Genomic DNA, 23,330 nt, shown 5'->3' with positions numbered 1-23,330 from the left:
TAAATAGTCCCTCCATACCTAATAGCTGGCTATCCCTAACAGCCCACAGCGCACCCACTTCATGGTGGTTATTTTCATTTCCGTGATTTACCCAGTCAATATACAGGGAGTTAAAGCGTTCAGTAAAGATTCACTTCACCAGTAATGATATGCATATTAGAACTCAGGCCAGGAGCAAAATGAGGTCTCCCTCCTACGCAGGCCTGAGTCACAACAACCTTTTGTTTCCTGTATGTGTGACTATTAGAGAAGGGGTGGAGTGTGGGGGGGTGTGAGTTGACGTTACTATTCAAGCTCAGGATCTGCCAAGTGAGCCGTCTGACTCAGAGACCCCAAAAGCCCTCTAGGTGTCCTTTCTGGAGAAGCACAATGATGAACCTCTTGACAAAGGTAAATGCTTTCTGCACTGTATTTGCAGTGGGGAGTTTCAGCTCATCTCATCTCGGGGAGAGCAGCAGTTCTGTGTGTGTGTTCAGGGTCCTCATGCAAGTTACTCCTCATTTGGAGCTTTCAAAACCGAATCTAAGACTACTGTCAGCACACAGCTGCAACATCATTATTCAGTCTCCCAGCATGCCCTGGTGTCGTTGCTTTTTACCTTTTATAAATCTGTTCTGGCATGGTTCCAGAATAAGCCTTGAATAGTTTACCTCATCCTTGTAAGTACTAAAAACACAAGCAAAGTCCCCGACTTGCCAGCCGCTACAGGAGTCATCCTGCTCCACAAGCACTGTTTGTGTTCTGTCAGACATGCAGGGCTCTATCTACCTACAGCTTTTTGTCTTGCTTGTCTCCACTGTGCAGAACTGCTAGGGACAGGCGTGGGCATTGGAGACTCTTAAAAAACATATAGTTTGTCTGCCTCACAGACTGCAACACATAATTCAGAATCAGTAACCCAGCAGCTGACAGCCATGGTCTATTAGCAGAGCTATCCTGATGCCATTTTGTTCATAAGTCTCATTTTTGCCTGGTAGTAGGAAGCAAGTTACCAAGTCTGGAGACCACCATAGGCAGTGGGAGTGGAACAACAGCCGTTTGCAGCTGCTGTCCCATTTTTATAGCAACGTGAGAATCAAGAGCAGGAGAGAGTTAAGAACTGTTATTTTATTTATTTCAGTTTAGATGTACAGGGTATTTCCCTACCTCCAAGTGCTTGTATGGTGGTTAAAATACACGCAGAATAATAATCATCCTGATGCAAATGAATATACATTAAGTTTCCCAAGCTATCATAACCCCTACCCAGGAGGCACTCTCTAAAGGATTAACACACACTAGCTGTGGTTATTCTACAGGCCAAGTCATATTTTTACATTCCAGTGTCCAGATTGTTGCAGAATGTTTGCATGTCTTTCTCATACCTGTCCATTCCCAGAGCACATATATAAGAGTACTCATTGGTGGCTTGTAAGAAAATCTAATTCCATTTGTTTCTAGCAAAAGGGAGGCTGCCAGGCTGTGGGAATCAAGAAAATATACTACCGGTGACCAATTTTAAATCCCAAAGCCACTTTTACCAATTGCAGCTCCTGAAGTTTTGATTGGTGCATGCCCAGTTGTGTGTTTGTATGCGTGTGTGCATGCACATGTATCTGATACTTCCCCCTTGTGGAAGAAACATTAGATGAGCCCAGATTGTTAGACCACAATATCAAATGGACATACTAAAACACATTGATAAACTAATATTTGTCAATCGGAAATAAAAACATGATTTTACTATAAATATTTTCCGTTTCCTTCCTTCCCTGGACCTGATCATTAAAAGTGGGCTCTGTCACATGGTATCTCTTCCTCTGGCTGATCACTCTGTTTTTTAGCTGTTTATACTGAAATCATTCACTCAGACACTTTTAGTAAACAAGTATTCCTCAGGATCACACCTTCAAACCCACAGAGGAAAAACTGACAAGCTTTTTTCTTTCTGTGGCCCCATCTCCTGCTATCTCCTACCATCTCTCTCAGGTATTTGTGAAGCTCTTGGAGGTGCAGAAGCCTGTTCTACTTTTGGAGGAAATGTTGTAACAAGCATGAACATTGTGAATTTGCAACACTTGCACAGTGACTTGCATTTATACCAGCTATCGATCCCAGGCATTTGACAAGTCAGTCTATCTATCAAACCCATTATCAAAATATCTGAGCTGCTAATGAGGGCTGTATCAAATGGTTGCAATGTCTGAAAGAAGGTCGTTAGCTTAAGTTCAGCTGAATTTGTACTTTGTGAAGAAGGGACAGGATGCCTAAAGCACTGCATGCCAAAGCACAGTGACTATGTTGAGCCCTGTGGGATAGATGCTTCAGGAGTCCCAGAATGCACTGGTACAAGCATTTATAATGAGGAATGCTGTGCATGGAGGTACCAAAACAGTTCTGGCAGAAACAGTGTTGCTATGGGGATGTGCTAAGGACAAGTGAGACAACAAATTATTTCACACAGTAAGGGCTTCCCAGGACATACCCAAGGAGAATAATCACAGCAGCCATCCGTCTCTTTGTATAGCATTGGATGATGATTTTGACTGGTGACCCTAGGGCATGGGACAGCAGTGGCCTTAATTTAACCTTCTGAATGCGTAAAAAAATAGAAATAAAAAGATCTTGTGAGGCCAAGAATCTGCCTGCTCGAGTTTTCATTCTCTGCCCAACCTACACCCTTTCCTGGTCAAGTCGGAGATAAAATAATGAGTGGAGCTGTACTTCTTTCACTTTTCATTTCAGTAGCTTCAATTTCAGAAGCCAACTTGCAGCAAGTCTCCAGTGAATCTGGTTTAGAATCTTGGCTTGGAACCTAGTAAACGTGTTCAGGCAACAAAGTAAAGAAACCTTATGGATCCAAGTCAGATGATTTGTATGTGGATGGTCGGGGGGTTGGACTGAAACTGACCATCCAGGTTTACAATGCAATGTAGACATACCTGTAGAGGCCAAGGACTGTGACAGCAAACATCGCTGCAAGGCATACTGGACAGTAAGAGCTGTTGCATGTGACCAATTTTTCCCCTTCTTTATTTCTCATTTGCCCCCTTTCTATTTGCAAGTGCATTGTTTGTTCCCATGGGGATGGTGGACTGTGTAAGCAACTTCCTGCTCCCCTTTCTGAGTGGATTTTCCTTACAATCATGGAGTGCAGAACTCAGTGAGTCAAACTTCTATCCTATCCCATGCTTCCACTTTCTTAAATTGCCGAGTAACAGCTTCATTTTTTAAAAATGCCTTGAAAGCTACCTTTGATATCAAATCACATCTAGTGCTTTAGCGTTGGTATTAATAACTTAATGCCTCGTTCATGTTCTCTATAATCTGCTTGCTCCTTTTATTTGTGTGGAGAAGCAGCCTGTATTTGTTTGCACAGTTTTCCCAGGTCATTGCTTATGCTGCTAATGTGCTGAAAGTAGAATGTGTGCAAGCAATGGTTAAAGTGTAGTTGGTGCTGGTGGAAGCAGGAACCTGGTGTGGGGAAAGCAGGGACTCAGAGGGGCAAGTAGGTGGATGGGGGACGAAGCAGTAACCTGTAATGTAATGGAGGTATAGGGCAGTGGTGGTGATGAGGGAGGCAGGAACCAAGGGGCGGGGAGTGGGTGGGTTGGTGGACATGGAAGCAGGGACCTGGAGTGGGGGCAGGGGAAAACAGGGACCAGGGGGAGGGGGAGATCAGGGACCCATAGCAGGTGAAAGTGGTGCTGGGAAAGAGGGAATTACAGAGGGGGAGGGAGAACTGATACCGTGCCATAGAAGGGAGTAGGGGTAACACAGAGCCCCTGCCATGGGAGGGTTAGGGAGACATGGGGGACAAATGGGAAGCTCTTTCTTTGATGTCATTTTCTACATTGGGAAAGTGAGGTGTTCGTAACTATGCTCCATTGCCACTCGGATGGAGGGGCACAGTGCTGGTGCCATCTTAATGCAATGCCCCTTGCTAGAAGTACAGGATCTCTGTGCCCCAGCAACAGTTGCGGGAAGGGCTCAAAGGGCTGTTGCCGCTTTCATTAGTCTCCCTTACTACAAAAATGGGCTGTGCCCTTTGCCAGTCACAGGAAGAGCACATTGCTGTTGCCATTGTGCTGAAGTCTTCCTTAGTGGAGCATTGAGATATTGCCGGCCCTGCAGGGCTGGCCTTGGGGGAAAATGGTGCCCTGGACAAACTTGGTGCCCTTTCTTTGAGTTTGATAACAGCAGTGTGGGGCACAGGGTGCAAGGACCAGCTCCTGGCTCCGGAGCCTGGTGAGGCTGCACAGGGAGGAGTTTCTGAGCCTGCGGGCTCCCCCAATCATACAACCCCTGATCACCTCGCAGGAGGAGAGTGGGTATGCAGCCACCACCCATGCCCATGGGAAGGGGGGACCTAGGGGCTCGCTCACTGGCTCTGCAGGGGTGAACCCTGCTGCCTGAGACTCCCTGATAGGCTGGCAGCTCCAGGCAGCATCACTTGCCCTCTTCCCACTGGCCAGGAGCTCCAGCCCCGGGCTCACCCGCACTCACCCCTGCTCCAGCAGCCCAAGCCCACCATTTTGTGGCACTCGGATGGCGCCCCCCCCGGATGCTTGCCCACCCATAATGCCAGTCCTGAGGCCATGTCCCTGTGCAACAGAGAGAAGGGGATACTGTCGGTGCCACCTTTCTGAAGTCTCCACTCCTCGTCTGAGTGATCGCAGAAAGGAAAATGGCTGGAGACTAGTCAGGGCTACAAAGAAGACTTAGCAGGCTGAAAACAGGAAAACCACAATGCAAAAACATGTTCAAAGACAAAAGAGGAAACAGAATAAAGGAAGTATGGCAGCACTTCTCTTCCGCTCTCCTCCCTACACTCTTAGCACGGTAGTTGCAGAATCAGGGCAGTGGATGTTTAAGTTAAAACAGATGTCAGTTGAGGTGTGGTTTGGAAAGGGGTGGTTCCATTAGAGGAGATTATTCCACTTACTCTGCTGTCCTGGTTACAACATGGTTTGTAGCACCCCAGCACAAGTCTGCAACAGAACCCCATACAGATTCAGAAAGTGGGGGACAGTCTAAAACAGTTCTGGCTAAAGATTTGTCATTTCTGGAAATGATCTAAGATGATAAAGAAAAACTATTCCAGCAAAAGAATTTTGGTTTTGCCATGCAGGCCACTGTGCCCTGGCAACTTGGAGCTTGTCTCTTCGCGGTTCCCCACTCCATTCTTCCTTCTGCTTGCCCAGCTTACATAGCATCATCCTAGTGCTGTTAATAACCTTGCCATTATCTTCATAGCCACTGATATTTGATGTCATTAGCCCCTTCTTCCCTGTAGCTGGCTAGATTTTGAGCTATTGTTTGTGGATTCCTTTCTGTTACATAAGAGAATAATATTTCCAATAAATCTTTATTGTATCATCAATCAGTATTTTTATAAACAAATGCATACAAATCTGGAGAAAATGTCACAGCAATCAAAATGTACAAATAGTCCAAAGCAGTTGATTATCTCCTATACCATTCCCTTAGTTTTACTCGCTTCACCCCCCTTCAATCTCTAAACATGCCACCCTGCTGTCAGTGGTCTCAGGAGACATACAATGTGAGCATTTTATGCTGGCCATGGAGAGAAGATGGTTGGGGGGTTTTTTGTTTGTTTTTTTTAAATAGAATATCAACATTAAAACTAAAAAGCAATATCGAGAGCCACTTTTTCAGATCTGATACATAGTTCTTTAGTCGTGCATTGTTCCATCAGGTTCATGTCTTCCTTTTGAAGGCAGAGACATTATCATGCCTTTGCATGCTTCCCACGTGCTCAGGGAGGAGAGTTGGGAATTTAGATAGCTAGTGAAGCCTTTGAACAGAAACTTGAGTGGGAGCAAGTCAGTGGGTGGAAGCACACAGCTGGATACCTTCTGCAACCAGGAGGTTATTTTGTAACTTTTGGGACCAGTGGCAGCTGGTTTGTGCAAGGCCTCCATGCTCCCAAAGCTTCTCATTTGCTTTTTTTTTTTAATCTCTGGCCATTTCTCAGAATTATCCAGTGCACTGCTCAGCAGGGAAGCAGTTAACAGCTGACACAGGAATGGACCCATTAAACAAATAGATCCCCGAATCAGATATTTAAACACTTGTCATGCTGATGTCCCCATGCTGTGGGATCCACAAGACTGGTGATGATCATGCAGAGAATTTTGCTAATCAATAGAAGATTTCAGCTTTCACACAGATTTTCAGGTTTTCTCAATGGGCATCTTTACATGAGGTACCTCTAAAACGAGCCCACTAAAGGAATTAGCAGATTTTGCCCCTAGCCATGTACCATCAAGTATCACCCTGTTAACAAAGAGAAGGACTGTGGAAGTTCTGAAAGGCTGCAGCTTCTCAGATGGACACAGACAGACAATGTGGTTCAGGAGCATCTTTCTGCTGTGGTGTACCATGATGTACTAGTAACAGGCCTTATAGTTTCAGTCTATTTAAATAATCTGAGATTTTTTTTCCTGAAATTAATCAAACCCTTAGGTAGCAGTTTCTGCCGCAAGATTTTATCCTGTCATCTGTTTGGAGTGTTGAAGAGTCGTTTTGCTCATCCCAGGTTGTTATGATGACTGCCAGGCTGTGATGGCTGCATAGATAAGATAGTCAGTTACACGGGGTGCTAGTCGGGATCATCTCAGGATGGTTATCTAACATAAGGTGAGATAAAACACAGCTGGCACAGTAGCTGGATTCCTAATGGCCTGAAGCCAGCCCACACATGATGACAACCAATGAGTCACAATAATGACACAATCATCACAACAAGTAGCTTTCAGGCCTAAACTTTTCCAGACTTGTCAGTAGGCTGGAAATCTACCCAGGAGCATATTCTCCTCTCTGACTTTTTAGATTTTTTTTATTTTTAACGTCTGCTGGTAAGCCGTAGCTGTGCGACTCTGACATGGCAGTCAGCTGGGCATGACATCAGACACTGTGGGAGTCATGTTGCTGATTTTGGAATCATTTCAGGAACACTATTTGTGTTCTGTATTTTGGTGGTGGTTTGTGTAAGTTACATGTTATGATCTTACTGGAACTCAGTTTTCCCTCTGGTCATCTTCAGCCCAGCCTATAGATGGCACCTGAGGGTGTCAGGGAGCAGAGACTCCTAGAAAGTTTCCCTCCTGTGACGTGCTTCTCTGTGCTAGGTGGCAGGGAGGATAGCGTCTAGGTGGGAGATGGAGACTCACTGCCATTCCTCTGGACTGGGGAACACTGAGGAAACCTGCTGAGGGGAATCTCTTGGCAACAAAATGTAAAATATGCTTTTTAGAGATGGTTCCCACTCTACTTTTCCACCTTCCTCATAGTATGAAAGGTATAGGGGGCAGCTCAGATCCAAGCTGCATGTCTTTCTCCACAGTTGAAAGAAGTTTCTAAACTTTACAAAGTACCAAATGGGCCCCTTTTCGCCTCCCATCAGCCTTTACCATGAGACCTATCACCTGGAAAGGGTTCTTTTTTTTTTTTTTTTAATGTCTTTATGTTACAGCTGGGGGGTGTTTTTTAAAGCATCAAAATCTTGATTATTTTTCATCAATGCCTATGATTTTTTTCAAAAAGTAGGAAAATGAAATATTCTGCTCCCAGGCTGAGACTGAAGCTGCCAGCTGGAATGACTCTCTAATAGAGATGGATGGGTTCTAATCCAGTTTAAAAACTGGCCTCAGAATGAAAGCATCAAAAGTTCTTGGCTACACTGAAAAAGTGTTGGTGTGATTCCCACAGTAGGACGAGACCCTTTTCCGTTCCCTTCTGCCCACCCCTCCCCTGCTGCCTCAATCTACTGATGGTGTGACTCTTTGGTTGCATAGTTCCAAGCTGGCATCATTAACATGTGATAGAATAACTCGCATGCCGTCCCATCTGAGGGAATATTAGAGGGACGATGGGAGAGGATTGGATCAGGATCTGTCCCTTATCTGTGAGCCATCATGGCCCAGCACTCAAACTCAGGTCTTCATTCATGCTTGGCAGTGTATATTTTTTTCCATGACCAGTCTATACCACGCCTGAAACTCTCACAAAGCTGGGTCATTTACAGAAAGGTTATGTTATGGTTTCGTTGAGACTCATGCATTCCTATTGTACATCTACGCCAAACAGGGCAGGTGACCCTTGGACAAAAACCGTTTTCTCCATAGTGTTCTCTCTGTTTCTCAAATCTCCTTAGCCCTTTCCACATTGCACCTTTTTCAGCCATGTTAAGGAACTCAGAGTAACAAATCTGAAAATGGTTATCACCACGATCATGACTGCAGCTTTTAAAATGATTTTATGACCTGCCAATAGTCATCTGACCCCCTCCATGAGACCTCTGCTGAACACACATTACTTTAATTCAAGCTGGTTCTCATGTGTGCGCCTCTAACTGGAGTCTATCAAACAGTGTGTATTAGTTCTCCTAGCAATCCCACAGGAGACAATTCCGAAACACTTAATGCTTGCAGAGTTTCTGAGGTACTCTGCCTATGGGTATTTGGTGTGGTCACTCACATAGTCCCAGATGAAAACAGAGGAACATAACACAGATTAAACCATGCTAATAAATTAAACCACTTGAAATGTTTACTGGTGTGGTTGGTCTCTCTCTGACTCAGGCTGTCTGTGAGATGTTTGCCACATTTCTAATAGAGATGGGCTCAGACTGGAAAACCAGATTCCTACCCACTTGTACTTCAGGCAAGTTGGAATCTGAATCTAGGTCCAAACTCCACAGCTCAGGTCCATCTCTACAATAGGATTGAATCAGAGCAGTGATTCCCCACGCACTCCTGAACTTTTGAACAGTTTGGATCTCGATTTGAATCCAGATCCAAACTCCATGACTTAAACCAGTCTTTTATTTCTGAATGACTTCTTATCCTTTAGACATTGTAGCTGGCAGCTGATATCATTTTTCTTACAAATCTTCCTGTCATACATCGTTTCAGACAGGGACACAAGTTATAAACACACCATACAGTTTCTATGCAATGGCATCACACACACACACATACATCTCTTAGGAAGTAGGTAGCAAAAATCTAAACCCATTGAAGAAGAACTTGTTTTCCTCTTCAGAAATTTCCATTGGGGTGGGGCATCTAGAATGTGGAGAGTGGTTCTCACACTCCAGTTCAGTTTGTAAGGCTTCTTTTTTTGTTCAGCCTCTCCCTCCAGTTTAATAAGTCATCTTCTTATTTCTGCTCTAGGTGCCAGTGTTGTAAGTAAGCATGGTGTGGGGAACTGCACACCAACAGTGAGTTTAGCAATGTATTGGTCATTAAATCGTAAGCTTCTTTGTGCAGTGAAGAAAAAACAGCAAGAGTTTCAATAGTTGTGGTGATCTTTTTTTCTTTCTTTCTTGTTTTTTTTCTTAAGGAACTTTCTAAGGAAGAAGAAAAGGAGTACTTGTGGCACCTTAGAGACTAACAAATTTATTTGAGCATAAGCTTTCATGAGCTACAGCTCACTTCATCAGATGCATTCAGTGGAAAATACAGTAGGGAGATTTATATACATAGAGAACATGAAACAATGGGTGTTATCATACACACTGTAATAAGAGAGTGATCACTTAAGGTGAGCTATTACCAGCAGGAGAGCAGGAGGAAAAAAACCTTTTGTAGTGATAATCAAGGTGGGCCATTTCCAGCAGTTGACAAGAACGTCTGAGGAACAGTGGTGGATCGGGGGGGGGGGAATAGTTTTACTTTGTGTAATGACCCATCCACTCCCAGTTTCTATTCAAGCCTAAGTTAATTATATCCAGTTTGCAAATTAATTCCAATTCAGCAGTCTCTTGTTGAATTCTGTTTTTGAAGTTTCCATCCCACCATCAACCTCAGCCTGGACCAGTCCACACAAAAGATCCACCTCCTGGACGCTATGGTGCTAATAAGCAATGGTCACATAAACACCACCCTATACCGGAAACCTACTGACTGCTATTCCTACCTACATGTCTCCAGCTTTCATCCAAACCACACCACATGATCCATTGTGTACAGCCAAGCTCTACGATACAACCGCATTTGCTCCAACCCCTCAGACAGAGACAAACACCTACAAGATCTCTATCAAGCATTCTTACAACTATAATACCCACCTGCTGAAGTGAAGAAACAGATTGACAGGGCCAGAGGAGTACCCAGAAGTCACCTACTACAGGACAGGCCCAACAAAGAAAATAACAGAACGCCACCAGCCATCACCTTCAGCCCCCAACTAAAACCAACGCATCATCAAGGTTCTACAACCTATCCTGAAGGACGACCCATCACTCTCACAGATCTTGGGAGACAGGCCAGTCCTTGCTTACAGAGAGCCCCCCAACCTGAAGCAAATACTCACCAGAAACCACACACCACACAACAGAACCACTAACCCAGGAACCTATCCTTGCAACAAAGCCCATTGCCAACGGTGTCCACATATCTATTCAGGGGACACCACCATAGGGCCTAATCACATCAGCCACGCTATCAGAGGCTCGTTCACCTGCACATCTACCAATGTGATATATACCATCATGTGCCAGCAGTGCCCCTCTACCATGTACATTGGTCAAACTGGACAGTCTCTACATAAAAGAATAAATGGACACAAATCAGACATCAAGAATTATAACATTCAAAAACCAGTTGGAGAACACTTCAATCTCTTTGGTCACTCGATTACAGACGTAAAAGTTGCAATTCTTCAACAAAAAAAAACTTCAAAAACAGACTCCAACGAGAGACTTATGCTCAAATAAATTTGTTCATCTCTAAGGTGCCACAAGTACTCCTATTCTTTTTGCGAATACAGACTAACACGGCTGCTACTCTGAAACCTTTCTAAGGAAGATGAGCGCAGCGATGAATTTGAGGTGCCAGGGGAAGCACTGAATGCTAGAGAAAGTGTCTGTCATTTTTCCCCCTCAAAAGTGGCCTTGCCTTTAAAGCCTTTGCTTCAGCAATAGCCAAAGCTTCTTCCATATTGCTGACAACAAATTCAGTGAAAGTTGTTGTTCTTCAGTAATTTTATACTTTCATGGAATTTGGAGAATCAGGAACAGGCTCTGAAAAGGAGAGACAAGTCTGTTAATTTTTGGAGGTTATTTATGGATGTGGAGCTCACTGGGCACTTCTGTAGGTGTGGTTTTATGTGCTTAACAGAAAATTCTTCCCCCATTATAGACAATTCTCTGCAAGATCCAAGTTTCTCGGGGTATACATTGCCGTTTGCAGGCACCTTTAGCAGAATGATTCAGCCAAATGTCACCAGGTGCAAAGGTGGCAGGGAAAGGGAACTAAGGACCTGACCCAAAGCACATTGTTGGAGTTAATGGAAAGACTTCCATTGACTTCACTGGGCTTTGGGTCAGTCCCTAATGTTCCATGGCTCACAATTTAAAATCTCCTAGAGGCAACATTTCTTAGGGAAACTGGCAGGATTTTTTTTTTCTCTAGCAGGTATTGAGTTGAGTTAGCTTTCCCTATGTGTAACAGCATCTACTATGTTAGTAGTAACAGGGTGTGAAATGTCAGGCTGGCTCTGGGAGATTAATATGGGGATACTCTGGGGGCAGGGATAATGGACTGATGAGTATGTCCACCAGTTTGACATTGCTAGTCCACACCTGGAACTCGAGCACTGCAGAGACTCACTGGCTGGTGAGAACCCCCTGTATGAAAGAAGAGCAAACCTCATCATTACCCCATGCTGCAGGACAAACAAAAAGAGCCAATTGTGCCACAGCTGTGTTTCTTTCACCAAAAACCTGAGATCTTGTCAAGTTCCCCTGTCTACCTCCAAGCCAAAGATTTATTATTTTTTGGTTTGTATCAGAATTTCTCTTGAGACACCAAATAACTATGAGTAAAGGTCAGTGGGCCAAATTCAGGTTTCATTGACAGCAGCGTAAACCTGGAATAACTTCATTGGATTAAGTGGAATCACTCCAGGTCTATGCTTGTGTAACTGAGACCAAAATTAGGCGCAGTAGGTATAAAATGAGACACTACGGCAGAGATGCAGTGTTTTTTCCCCTCCCCAAAGTCACAAGAGTGTACATTTCATGTTAAGAGAGAGGTTAGATTCAAACTGAATATTTAACAGGGGATCACTCCCCTCCCTTTCTGCCTCTTTTTCCTTTCTAATGTCCCTCTTCAAGGGCTGGCTGCTTGGTGCCTCTGTCACGACAGCTTTAGCCCGGGTTAACCAAGGAAATCATTTTGTAAAATGGACACTTACCCAGTGTTGGGAAGAAACAATCCCCTGTGCCTGGAGGAGACAGCGGAGTGTTTGGTTCTGAGAGAAGGTGCCGGCCTGATTCTGACTGCTGGCGGCTGGCAATGTATGTCATCTGCGGCGTGGGCCTGGACTCTGTATTTGTGGATGAAACAGCCTCAAAGACAGGGTTTTCAATGCCTTGAGCATTACTGCAGGAGAAAATACAGTGTCAGTCCTCGCTCTCCCTCTTTCTCTCTCACCCATGGAGAACTCCAGAATTATAGACTTTCTTCCATTCTAACAGTAGCACTTATTGTTCTTAGTGTGGAAGTTCCTATGTATCTGACTTAAACATAAGCTGGTGGGTCTCTCCTGTGTTTGTCCTTTATAGTTTTTTTTCTAGGGCTTGCTTCCTAGCACCTGGTCTTTCCCCTGTAATACCACCATTGTTTTGTACAGCAAACAACTCTGATGTGATACAAGCACAGGCATGGGATCTTGCTGGTGGAAAACATGGATTCTGAAGGAGGCAGGATCTCAATAAAAACATTGTAATGAGAAGTGGTGTAACCCTTGTCATGGGATCACTGGCCCCTTTAAGGGGAATCCGGGTCCAGGTTACCATGATAATCAAATTTAAAGGAAACAAGTCCATATAGGAATTTAATTGAATAATGAGCACCTGGGCCTGATAAAAGGCTATCAGGGCTCAGTTCCAGTGAGGTGCTTTTAGAGAAATTCTCCGAATGGACAGGAGCTTCCAGAGACCACAAGTCCCAAGGAGGAGGGCTGTGTACACACCCCTGAGCCCAAAGAGAGAGACAAGGGGCCAGGACTGATGCAATGAGTACTTGCAGCACTAGGTCAGCAGGGGGTGCTACAGGGCAGGCCCTACAAAAATAGGCGCCAGAGTGGGATTCCGAGACATCCTTCCTTCCCCCCCTCCCCCCATCAATGAGGAGCAGCACGGTGTAAACACCTGCCTTGGCTGTGAGATTGTGATCCTCCCATGTCAGCATATAGAGGGGCTGCCACAGCTGTGGGAGTTCCAGATCCAGTTTTTGGGAGTGCCCAAGCAGCTGCAGAGGCCTGTCAAGGAGGTTCCATGATGGGAAAGAGTCAATCATCCTAAACACCAAAAGGGATGGAGGCACAGGCTCGACCAGCTATATGTTTTGACTGTGAAGAAGTGGGGCATGCAGGATGAGTTTTCTCCTATATGAACCATGATTATAAGGCTGGCGTGGTTGCTCTGAGCACCAGAGGAACCAGGGAGAGCCAGGCTATCAAAGATACCCTGACAGGAACTGCTGGGACCAGGACTATTGTGGCATCTGAACAAAGGACTGTGGGGACCCAGTTGGGGCAAGGAAGAGTAATGCCTCAGGGTCAGTCTGTTTTGGCTGTGAGGAGAACAGGCACATAGAATGGTGTTGCCCTGCTAAAAATGTCTACTTTGGGTAGATGGACTATAATTCTGAGGAAGCAAGACCCTATAAAAATAGGCAAATGGATGTAAAATTAAAGGTGGGAGGCTGTGGGTTTCACCGTTACCCATTAGTTAGGGGAGATACCCTTACATGACTCTTAGCCCCAGAGTATTAGAGCTTGAGGAACTTGAATAAAAGAACCAGGGCAGACGCAGGAAGCAGAAGGAGATCCAATCAAGGGGGGGTCCACCAGCTGCCCTAAAGGATGACAGGATTCTGGGGTTGAGCAGGCCGGAAAAAATATGGAATTTGACTCAAATGATCGGGAAGGCCAGGGAAATGGAGGCACAAGAGCCATGATGTGACCGTTAAACAATTCAATAAACTACAGGTCCAGCTGGTAGATTTCTACCAGGAATTGGATGGCTGCACAAAGAGTTAGGAGGCCCAAATTCAAGAAATGAGGTGGGAAACACTCTCAAGCTACAGATGGGGTTGATCATACAGTAGAAACAAACCAGGCCAATAGAAGCAGAGCTTGAAAGGGCAAAGCAACCGTAGCAGAGCAAATGGGTACGGCTGACCAGTGAGAGAATATTCCTCTCCCTGGCAAAGGAAACACTTGGCACTCACGGAAGGAAGTGACAGAGTTCTAAGTCATCTTGAAAAGTGACTCTGGACAGCCAAACCCATTGGAGAGCAAGTAATTTAAGCCAGAGGATAAACTGGCAGACCTGGGAGCTCAACTATGTATAATGCAGGAGTTACTGCAGGAAGCCAAACACCAGAAACTGAGTCTCCATACCCAGGTGGAACAGATGGAGGATGAGAAGATATGTGAAGGTGCCGAGCTAAATCAAAACCTTGAAAAAGAGGTCTTCAACCTAAAAGACAGACCAACAGGAGTTGGAAGATCTGCTTGTTTTGGAGAAGGAATGCTCTATGTACTACAGAGACAAGTGGAAAACATATTGAAATAGAAATACAGGAACAGGTGAGACCGACCCTCTCTTTGAGCAGAGCAATGGGCGAACACTTGAAACAGAAGCTGGAGCTAGAGAATGGCAAGCATACCTTGGAGCAGCAGGTTACTAAGATGGAAAATGAGCTGGAGACTGACTAGTGAGCTCCAGGAACTGGCCATTGAGGAAGTAGCCTTACTCACCCTGGCAGCTGGTTTGCAAGGAAAACTGGCTGGGGATTGTGTAGGAGTGCAGGACCAGGGTGCTGAAGCCCATATAGAGACATGCAATAGGACGCAGAGCTCAGAAATCAATTCTAGGGAGACTTGTGTTGATACAAAGGTCCTGACTGAGAAGCAGGGCCTCCAGAAAGACCTTCCAAGGGGAGCAGTCAACTGTTTGACAATGGATTGGGTGTTCTGTGGCGCAAACCCTGAGATCCAAAACACAATAGAAGCTTCAGTAATGCCAGTTGCCCTCTCAGCTACACAGCAGACCTCTCTAGTAAAGGACTGGAGTGAGCTGGAGGAGAAGGTTGCTACTGCTGATAGGAATCCTCGAACTGCAGGCGCAGATGGCTGAATAATGCGAGGCACTGGAACAGATGTGCTCCTCGGGGGGAAGGATCATAGTGCAAGCTGTGAAACGGGAGCAGCAGTAGCTGATCTGCCTCAAAGTTGAAAACAAGACTACCGAGCAGCAGTGTTTGCTGCTGCAGAGGCAGTTGACTAAGCTCCAGAACCTGCTTAAGATCCAGCTGGGGTTGAGCTCCAACTTGACTAAGGATAAAGAGCTGGAATCCTGTGGCGTGAGGCCACTACTACAGGAAAATGTATTGAGCAAGTAGGTACAGCAGCCTTCTGAAGCTAAGAACTGCCCAGCGAAGCTGCAAGGCCAACTCCCAGCCAAACCCCTGCTTAAAAAAAAAGAGTCCACCCCAAGAAAAAAGGGAGACCCAGATAGTGCTAGGGTTCAGAACATCATTCAAAAGGTACTGTAAGTCCAGGAATATCAGAAATGCGTGCTGCTGAGTGGATTGTTAAGAATGGTAGGGAAAAGGGTCCAGTCCTTAGAGGCTGGAAGCCCTGAAAGGAAGACGGGCTTGGATAGGGCTATTTTTAATCCCGATGGCTATGCTTGTGTTTGTATCCAGGGAGGCTCCTTAGTAGTAGACCAGAGACCAAGTAGTAGCCTTAAGTCAGTTCAACTGTGGTGAAAGCTTCATGGTGTTGGCCATACCAGAAGTAGCTGGGGAACTAGGTTTTCAGGGGGTACAGCATGTGGTGAACTATGACATGCCGAGAACTGTGAAGGAATATGATCACCGCATGAGGTGCTTACAACATAGTGGGACCCAAGTCCTGATCATGTCATATTTTACAGAGGAGGACAAAAATATTGTCAAGGATTTAATAGGTTTCCTAGTTGCTCCTAAACAGGAAGTTTCCCCTGGCTTGAGAACATGACAAAACATTAGCCACTGTTGAGCCTACATTTCGGTATAGGTTGGCTTTGCTGGGGGGAAGGTATGTCACAGGGTTGCTGACCCCCTGTTTGCTGGTGCCTATAGAGAAAGAAACTCTCCTAAGGGAGAGGATCTTCCAGAGATACAGGCTGAGCATGCCCCGAGACCAATGGGAAAGACTTTATTTCAAGTTTATTTGTATTTAATAAAGTAGAACCCCAGCAGGAGAATGTTGTCTTACCCTTTTTTGGACTGTGTGGAATTGTGACCTTTAGAGAAGGGAAACTGAGGCAGGGAGTGCCTATAGCGCCACACTAGTTAGCAGGCAGTGCTACGGTGTAGGTACATCTTGAGATACCCTACCCCGGCTGGCTGGAATTTAAACACTATTTTGTGTGTGTCATGGACCCAACACTGCTGACAGGTAAAGGAGATTTTTCTTTAGCTCAAGTTGTGGGACCCTGAGTCTTTGGAGCACCAGGATATGAATTCTAATTCCACTGATAATGAAAAGTTCCAAATGACCATAGCATGCAGCATAATCACAATCACGAAGCTCTAGTTGGCCCTAGATCAGGTATAATATATTTATAAGTGCTCAGGTGCCTCTTTCTAGCAATATAATGTGCTAACACAAGCTACCTGAACACCATCCACAACCAGGAAATGCAGTTGAGCAGTTCTTGCAATTACTGGTATTATAAATGAGGGGAGTTTATAATACCTGAAAGAGAGAGGCAGGGGGCCCCCTACAAATACAGTGTAATAAAGCACTGAAACACGGGGAGAAATTTTGTAAATAAATTAATTTTCTTTTGCAGACCAGTAAAGAAGGAAAATAGTAATTTTAACCCTCCCTTGCAGTTAGTGACCAAATGGAATGTCACATTTCATCAGTTCCAATTTGCATCTCTTTTCATCACGCTTGTGATTGCTAAAAGTACCCCCAATATCAACCTCAACCCTAAGCTGCTTTTCAGTTCCTTCCGCATGAGATGCTATCCCTTTGGAAGAAAGAAAGCATGTAGCTCCCTAGAGTGTCTTGTGCTGTGATCAGCTGACTGGATTTCAGCACTTATTAACAATCAAGACAGCTGCAGAGGATTACAAGCCAACTAAGTATAACGCCAACAGATCCCGATTGTCAGCGGGCAGGATCGAACCTGGGAATTCTGGAGCTTAGTGCATGAGCCCCTACCATGTGAGCTAAAAGTCAACTGGCTGTTAGCCAAGGCTGTAGAGCAGACTTTTTTCTTTCTTTCTCTGTCTCTTGTCTTGGTGCCACTAGATAGGAAAGAACACCACACCCAGGAGGTGTGTGGGTTACATATGTGTTTAATTTTTGTTTAACTGTTTCTTCCTGATGTTTCCTCCACTATGAGAGGTGTTGTTTATTTTAAGGCCAAAGTGGCCAGATGTCCTTTGAGGTTCCATCAATGTCAATAAACAAAACCAAGGTTAATTTGCATTTTCATTTCAGTTTCTGATTTATCCTGCCAGTTTCAGTTACTGCTTGAAACAGCTCAATAGGGCAGGCAACAGGTTTAGCCTTTTAGTCAAGGCTTGTCTGGCCTAAGTTGATGAGACTTTTAAAATGAAAAAGTAGGAAATCTGTCACAGGGCCAGATGAGGGGTAGTGGGAGAGTTATGCATGTAGGAGAGTGGGGATGGAGAATGCGGTCCGCACGCTACCAGAGTTCAAAATGAAAAGCCAGGAAGCAAGCATTAAAATAAAAGGTAGTGGGGGTGGATACTGTATTTACTCTTCTTGTAGATCAACACGTCAACCACACTTTCTATAATAGGTGATGAATATAGTTTGGCTTAGTCTGTACTAACAGATCAAGAGAAAGACACAACTGATATCTGTTGTCAACAATGCCTCTGATTAGTCACTGTGACCCCAGGTCCTTGTCCTTCTTTCTTCCCACAGCCTAATGCAGTATTGCCAAACACAAGAAATAAAAAATCTCGAGTCGGAGCACCCAAAACCATGATTTTTTTTTTAAATCAAATAATATTTTATAGTCTGTCTTTTTAATTCCTCTGCCAGTGTGTGTGTGTGTGTTGTTATTTCAGGTTGAAAAGTCAACCTTTGAACACACAAATGGACTCCTATCCCCATTGCTCAGATGTACTCCCCTCACTCGCTCCTCACCCCTAAGACAGGGGAACTGCTATCAAATTCCTATTGCTGATCCAGCAGCAATGCTTCCCTGACTCCTGCTGCCCCAGACTTCTCCAGCTGGGACTCAGCAGTACCTGACTACTCTCCTCCCCTGCCCCTAGGTTTCTCCTCTGCCTGGTTTCCAGCAGCACTACTTCCCTGCCTCCCACTGCCCCAGGTCCCTCACTCTGCTATAAGGCCATACCTGAAGGCAGGTCCCAGTGGTGGAGCAGATCTGTGTCCCCAGTCCTGAGGCTCTTGCACAGAGCTCTGCCCACATGCCTAGCCCTGAAAATTGAAGGATTGGGGTGGCGGGGCTTCTCGGGTCACTGCAAGAGCTCCTCCTGCAGGTGCCAAAATCCTATGACTCCAGATCAGTCCACAAGACTTGGCAACACTGCCTTCCCCTGGCTGCTCGATGGGACTCCTCTTCCCCACCACTGCCCCCAGGCTGGGGAGCTGCGAATCTATCCCCTCCATTCCCATGCCCATCACTATCCTCTGCACCTCCAAGGCTTCCCTCCTTCCCCTTGCATCCTCCTGCATCCCCTAAATCCGCTTACTGCTCCCCCAGCACCTTGCTCCTCCTCACTTTCCCCATTCACCTTTCACAGGGTCTTTTCTGCTCCTTATATTCCCTGTGTCCTGGCCAGCTCCCTGAACTAGGGAGTGGTAGCCATTTTGCCTGTGGGCATGGCTTAAGTTCAGTCTCACTGGAAGAAACAATGGGAGTAGGGTGACAAGATGCCCCGATTTTTATAGGGACAGTCCCAATTTTGGGGTCTTTTTCTCACATAGGCACCTATTACCCCCCACCATGACCACCACCACCTCCTGTCCCGATTTGTGACACTTGCTGTCTGGTCAGCCTAAATGGGAGGTGGAAGCCAATGTTATGAAGGGCAGCCTAGCTGCCACATGCAGATAGACAGGAGGGAAATGGTGGCCATCTTGCTGGCTTCAGCAATAGGAAATGGTGGCCATTTTGAGCAAGGGAAAATAAGTCAGTTGGCAGACTTGTTTAAAAAGAAAAAACAACACCCCAAAATCATCAGAGACTCGATGAAATTGCGAGAGTCAGCACTACTTCTAATGCTGTTCACATTCTGTGGCTCCCCCTCTGTCCTCTTCCTTTTCTCCCTTTTGTTTGGTCCAGGAGCCAAGCCATTGTACATACTGGAGCCTGGAGGCCTCACACATGTCCTTGACATCTCATTCTCATACCTTGAAGCCTTAGCAGTGGGGATTTGGGAGCTTCCATGGTGCAGGGAGATTCTGACTCTCACATGACAGGGTCTCAAAAGAAGTAGGTAGTTTCCATTTGGGAAGAAGGAGGAGAAGTTTGTGGTAGTGGGGCAGTTATCTAAATGTGGATTCTCCATCATCCCTACCACTATGCTAAGGATGTCAGTACAGCCCAGTGTCACCGGCAATCTGCCAACCTAGAGTTTAGGTCATTATCAGAGGAAGGAGAGGAAAAGCAGGCCATTTCCTGGGTCACAAGGAGGGAAGGGAGCATGAACAGGCTAGTGAAAAATGGAAAGACTTAAGATTTCCTCACCTCTCCATTCTTACAAGTTCATGAGCACCTGCAAAAAGACAAAAAAATGCTTTTATTATAGTAATAAAAAACAACTGTTGCTATTTACAGTCAGATTTCACGGCAAAAATGTTAACGCTGCAAATTCAGAAATCTGTCTGCATAGTTTCCTTCTAAAGGTGAGTACTCTTGCTGCTTTGTAACTGAGACAGTTGCCCAGGGCTCTCATGTAAGGTGTCAGATATACAGTTCTATGTTACACACAAAAGGCTGGGACATGGGCACGTTCCATCAGCAGTGAAAGGATTATGTGTGGGGACGTATTCCAGCCCTAGCCATGGTGACCAGAATGCATTGCTGAAACTGAAGCACTAGGCAATGCAATACAATAGAAATGAGGTGCTCCCAAGCGCAGCACATGAGTGGTTAAGTCCTCAAGTTCCTTTCCTCTTCACTAATTAGCTTGTTTTTTGTTTTCCTGCGCAACTTTTACTGTTCTCATAAATCTGTGATTTGGTGGTTTGGACTAGGGGAACGGAAACTGCCAATTCATCTGGAAAATGGATACCAAATCGAGTGCTCTGGAGCTTGCCAGGAGCTGTTTCCTGTTTCCTCTTTCATTTCCTTCTTCATTAAAATGTTTTAAAGATGAATAAAAGTGGAAGCAGTCATAGCACCAGCCTTTTTATCCCACTGACACAACACTGACCTGCAGCTCCTCCTGCATCCTTCTACAGCTTTACTAATGGACCTTGACTCTGACTTGCAGAGCTCTCTTGGATTTCAACTCTGCATTGTCATGAGGTGGAGGAACCCTGTCAACTTGTAAAAGCAACACATAGTTGCTATGGAGCAGCCTGAGCTCGCCAAGCTCTCATTCTGCTTCTGATCTCATTCATGTTTTGAACATGCGGACTCCAGAGGAGAAGAGGGGCTCATAATGCATGAACCCTTTCTCCAAAGCTTGCTGGTGCCCTTTTCAGAAGGCATGAACTCTCTGCTATCCAAGCACAGACAGGTATAAACAGCTGAGTTTCTTTGGTGTTAACCTTTGAACACAGCACTTTCTGTGGGCAGTGTAACAAGGTTGTCCTAATGGAAAGCATCCAGATAAGGAGAGTGACCCCCTTGATGATTCTTGTGTGGACGTTCTAGGTAGTGGGGGGGCTTTCTGGCGTTTTGTTTTGGATTTGATTTCTGTAGTAGGCTCATATTTCTTAGGGTGGGGGTATGCAGTTCATGCTCCGTGCAAACACAACACAGCTGCTGATTTCCTTAGGAAAACTAAATCAAAGCAAATTCTGATTCAGCGGCACTGGCATTCAACTGTACCAATTAGAGTCATCTTTTCAAGGCACTTGCATCTTACAGTATTCTTCCATTAGGGCTTATTGGTGAGAGAGTCTCACAATTTGGCCATGCTCTCAACAGGCTCATGGCATCAACAGGAATTTTGTCTGAGCTTGGACTACAGGATTGACCCAATTTTAGTAATGTCAGTATTAGTGTTAATAAAGTTGACTTCAACATCACTTATTTCAGCACCATCCCTATTAATAGGAGGAATATTAGGACTAGTGACATCACTGTTACTACTGTTTAGTCTCCAGATCATAGCAACATCAACAGAGCAGAGGCTTGGCCTACGCTGCCAGTTTTATGGGAGAATTCACACTCTGTGCCCCTTGCGTGTCACATCTGTATAGGCTCTGTGCATTGTGGCCATGTAGGTGTGCAAGGCAAGCTGTACAAACTCTGCAGAGAGCTCCCCTGGGACTGAGGGGAACGTTCACTTCGCTGACACGCAGCTGCCTTCTGAAGCAGCATTCACTCCCTCAGAAGGTTTTTCTCACAAATGTACTGCTGCTTTTGGACATTGCTTTCAATCCCTGTGACAAAGCCCCAACAAAAGGTCTCTTTTCCATAAAGACGTGAGTAGAGGAGCTCCTCTGTTTTAAACTAGCATGACCTTTACACCTGGTTAATTGTCCACAATAAATATAGAGCAGGAGTGATGTTTGGCTCTGCTGCAGATTATTTCATGACTGGAATTTCTTAGTGCAATGAAAATGGAGTGGATATCATTATACATCAAGTGTCACAACTGTAGTATTTTGTCATAAGAGCAATCAGTATTTCTCTCAGTTTCTCCTCTTAGTTTCTCTCTCTTACTATGTCTCCTTTTGTCTAGCTTTCTGTGCCTCTTCCCTGTTCATTTCTCATTGCTCTTATCCTTCCCTTTCTCCCATCTGTCGATCCATTCTTCCCTCTCTCAGTTTAAGTGGGCTGACTCCTGGGCCCCATCCTGCCCATTCCATTTCAGTCCCTGATCTTCCATTCAGTGAGCGTTCTGCAGGCTTGTAGGACTGGATTGTGGCAGGCATATTTCCTAGTATTAACCCTGAAAGTTTTGTGCTCTAATTCCATGATGCACGATTCATCACATTAACTATTGTTTTCACCAGCTCTCAAGAATCCCAACTCCAGTGGGTTAATTTAAAGTGCAGCTGTCGCCGTATTTCCACCTGCTATAACAATAGCATGGCTCTGCAGCAGTGCCATTGATGGGAAGATCTATGTTCAGGAGTGACCTGAAACATCTACCACTCCCCCTCACCTTGCCCTAGCATAGAGGAGTGTACTCATTGCTGTCGTGTGACCCCTTCTGGCTCTGGGATTAGTGGCAGCTTTGTAAGAGAATTTGAGCCACACTTGTTGAGAAAGACAGGATGCTGTGCTAAGTATCAATCTGGCTAGAAGGAAACCCTGCTCAATGAAAGACTGGAATAAAGAGAGTGATGGGAAGGGACAAGTTGAAATGCAGGTCCAAGAATGAAGGAGTAGATTACATTTGCTAGGATCCAATTTAATATCCTGATTTTCTGCACTGAGGTGAGGGGGGAATCTTTGCATACAGAATGGGTTGGAGGTGTGTGGAATGGGACTTGCACACACTTTACGCACAAATAAACAAACTGCTTGGAGCACTGCCCAGTCTTGTAGATTCTGCCCCTCTGAGGAAGGCAACTCATGTCCTGATCTTCCTCCCCTCACTCAGTAATCTGGAGTCTCAAATTGCTTGGAGCTCCACAGGACATAAAACCAGCTTAGGAGGGGGAGAAGAGGAGAGATATTCTGCATTATAGTATTCGTGGGTTTTTTTGTTTTGTTTTTTTTTTGTTTTGTTCATTGATATCTTCAGATCTTAAAGTCTCCAGTGTTCAACTGCCACCTCTTGAACTCAAAGGAAATGAGAGGCCCTGATGTTTGTGGTTTACTGTGTTGTTAGTTCTGAAGAGTGGGGCCTTCTGTTTCTGAAGTTAGCACAGTGTGAAACAAGGTTGCAGCTGGGCTACTGCAGTCTTGTTTGTACCTGGGTGCATGCTCTATACCAGCAGTTCTCAAACTTTAGCAACCCGAGGACCCCCATTTTTATACACAATTTTTCACAGACCCTCAAGTCCTCTGCTCAGCCCCAGGCCCCACCCACACTCCACCCCTTCCCCCAAAGCCCTACCCCACCTCTTCCTGCCACTGCTCCACCCCTGCTCCTCCTCTTTCCTACCTCTTTCCACCCTCTCCC

General features: G+C 45.3%; 2 protein-coding genes across 18 annotated transcripts in view; one reads left to right on the top strand and one right to left on the bottom strand.

The window, feature by feature from the left end:
• The window catches only part of CDH23 (cadherin related 23), a 521,149-nt gene that overhangs the window by 411,577 nt on the left and 86,242 nt on the right, over positions 1-23,330 (top strand). The window lies entirely within an intron of this gene.
• Positions 5,334-23,330, bottom strand: part of VSIR (V-set immunoregulatory receptor) — a 50,033-nt gene continuing 32,036 nt past the window's right edge. For 3 of the 5 annotated variants that reach the window (XM_073353562.1, XM_073353566.1, XM_073353564.1), the window contains exons 5-7: positions 19,769-19,796; positions 12,205-12,392; positions 5,334-11,029 (exon numbers count right to left, since the gene is read on the bottom strand). In XM_073353562.1, the coding sequence (XP_073209663.1) occupies positions 10,992-11,029; positions 12,205-12,392; positions 19,769-19,796 (254 nt within the window). In that variant the 3' untranslated portion in view covers positions 5,334-10,991. Of the gene's footprint in view, positions 11,030-12,204; positions 12,393-19,768; positions 19,797-23,330 lie in introns of those variants that run through there. The other 2 variants (XM_073353563.1, XM_073353568.1) reach the window with 2 other exon arrangements.

Source organism: Lepidochelys kempii, chromosome 7 (genome assembly GCF_965140265.1).
Source record: "Lepidochelys kempii isolate rLepKem1 chromosome 7, rLepKem1.hap2, whole genome shotgun sequence".
NCBI lineage: Eukaryota > Metazoa > Chordata > Testudines > Cheloniidae > Lepidochelys > Lepidochelys kempii.
This window is presented reverse-complemented; position numbering and strand designations above follow the sequence as displayed.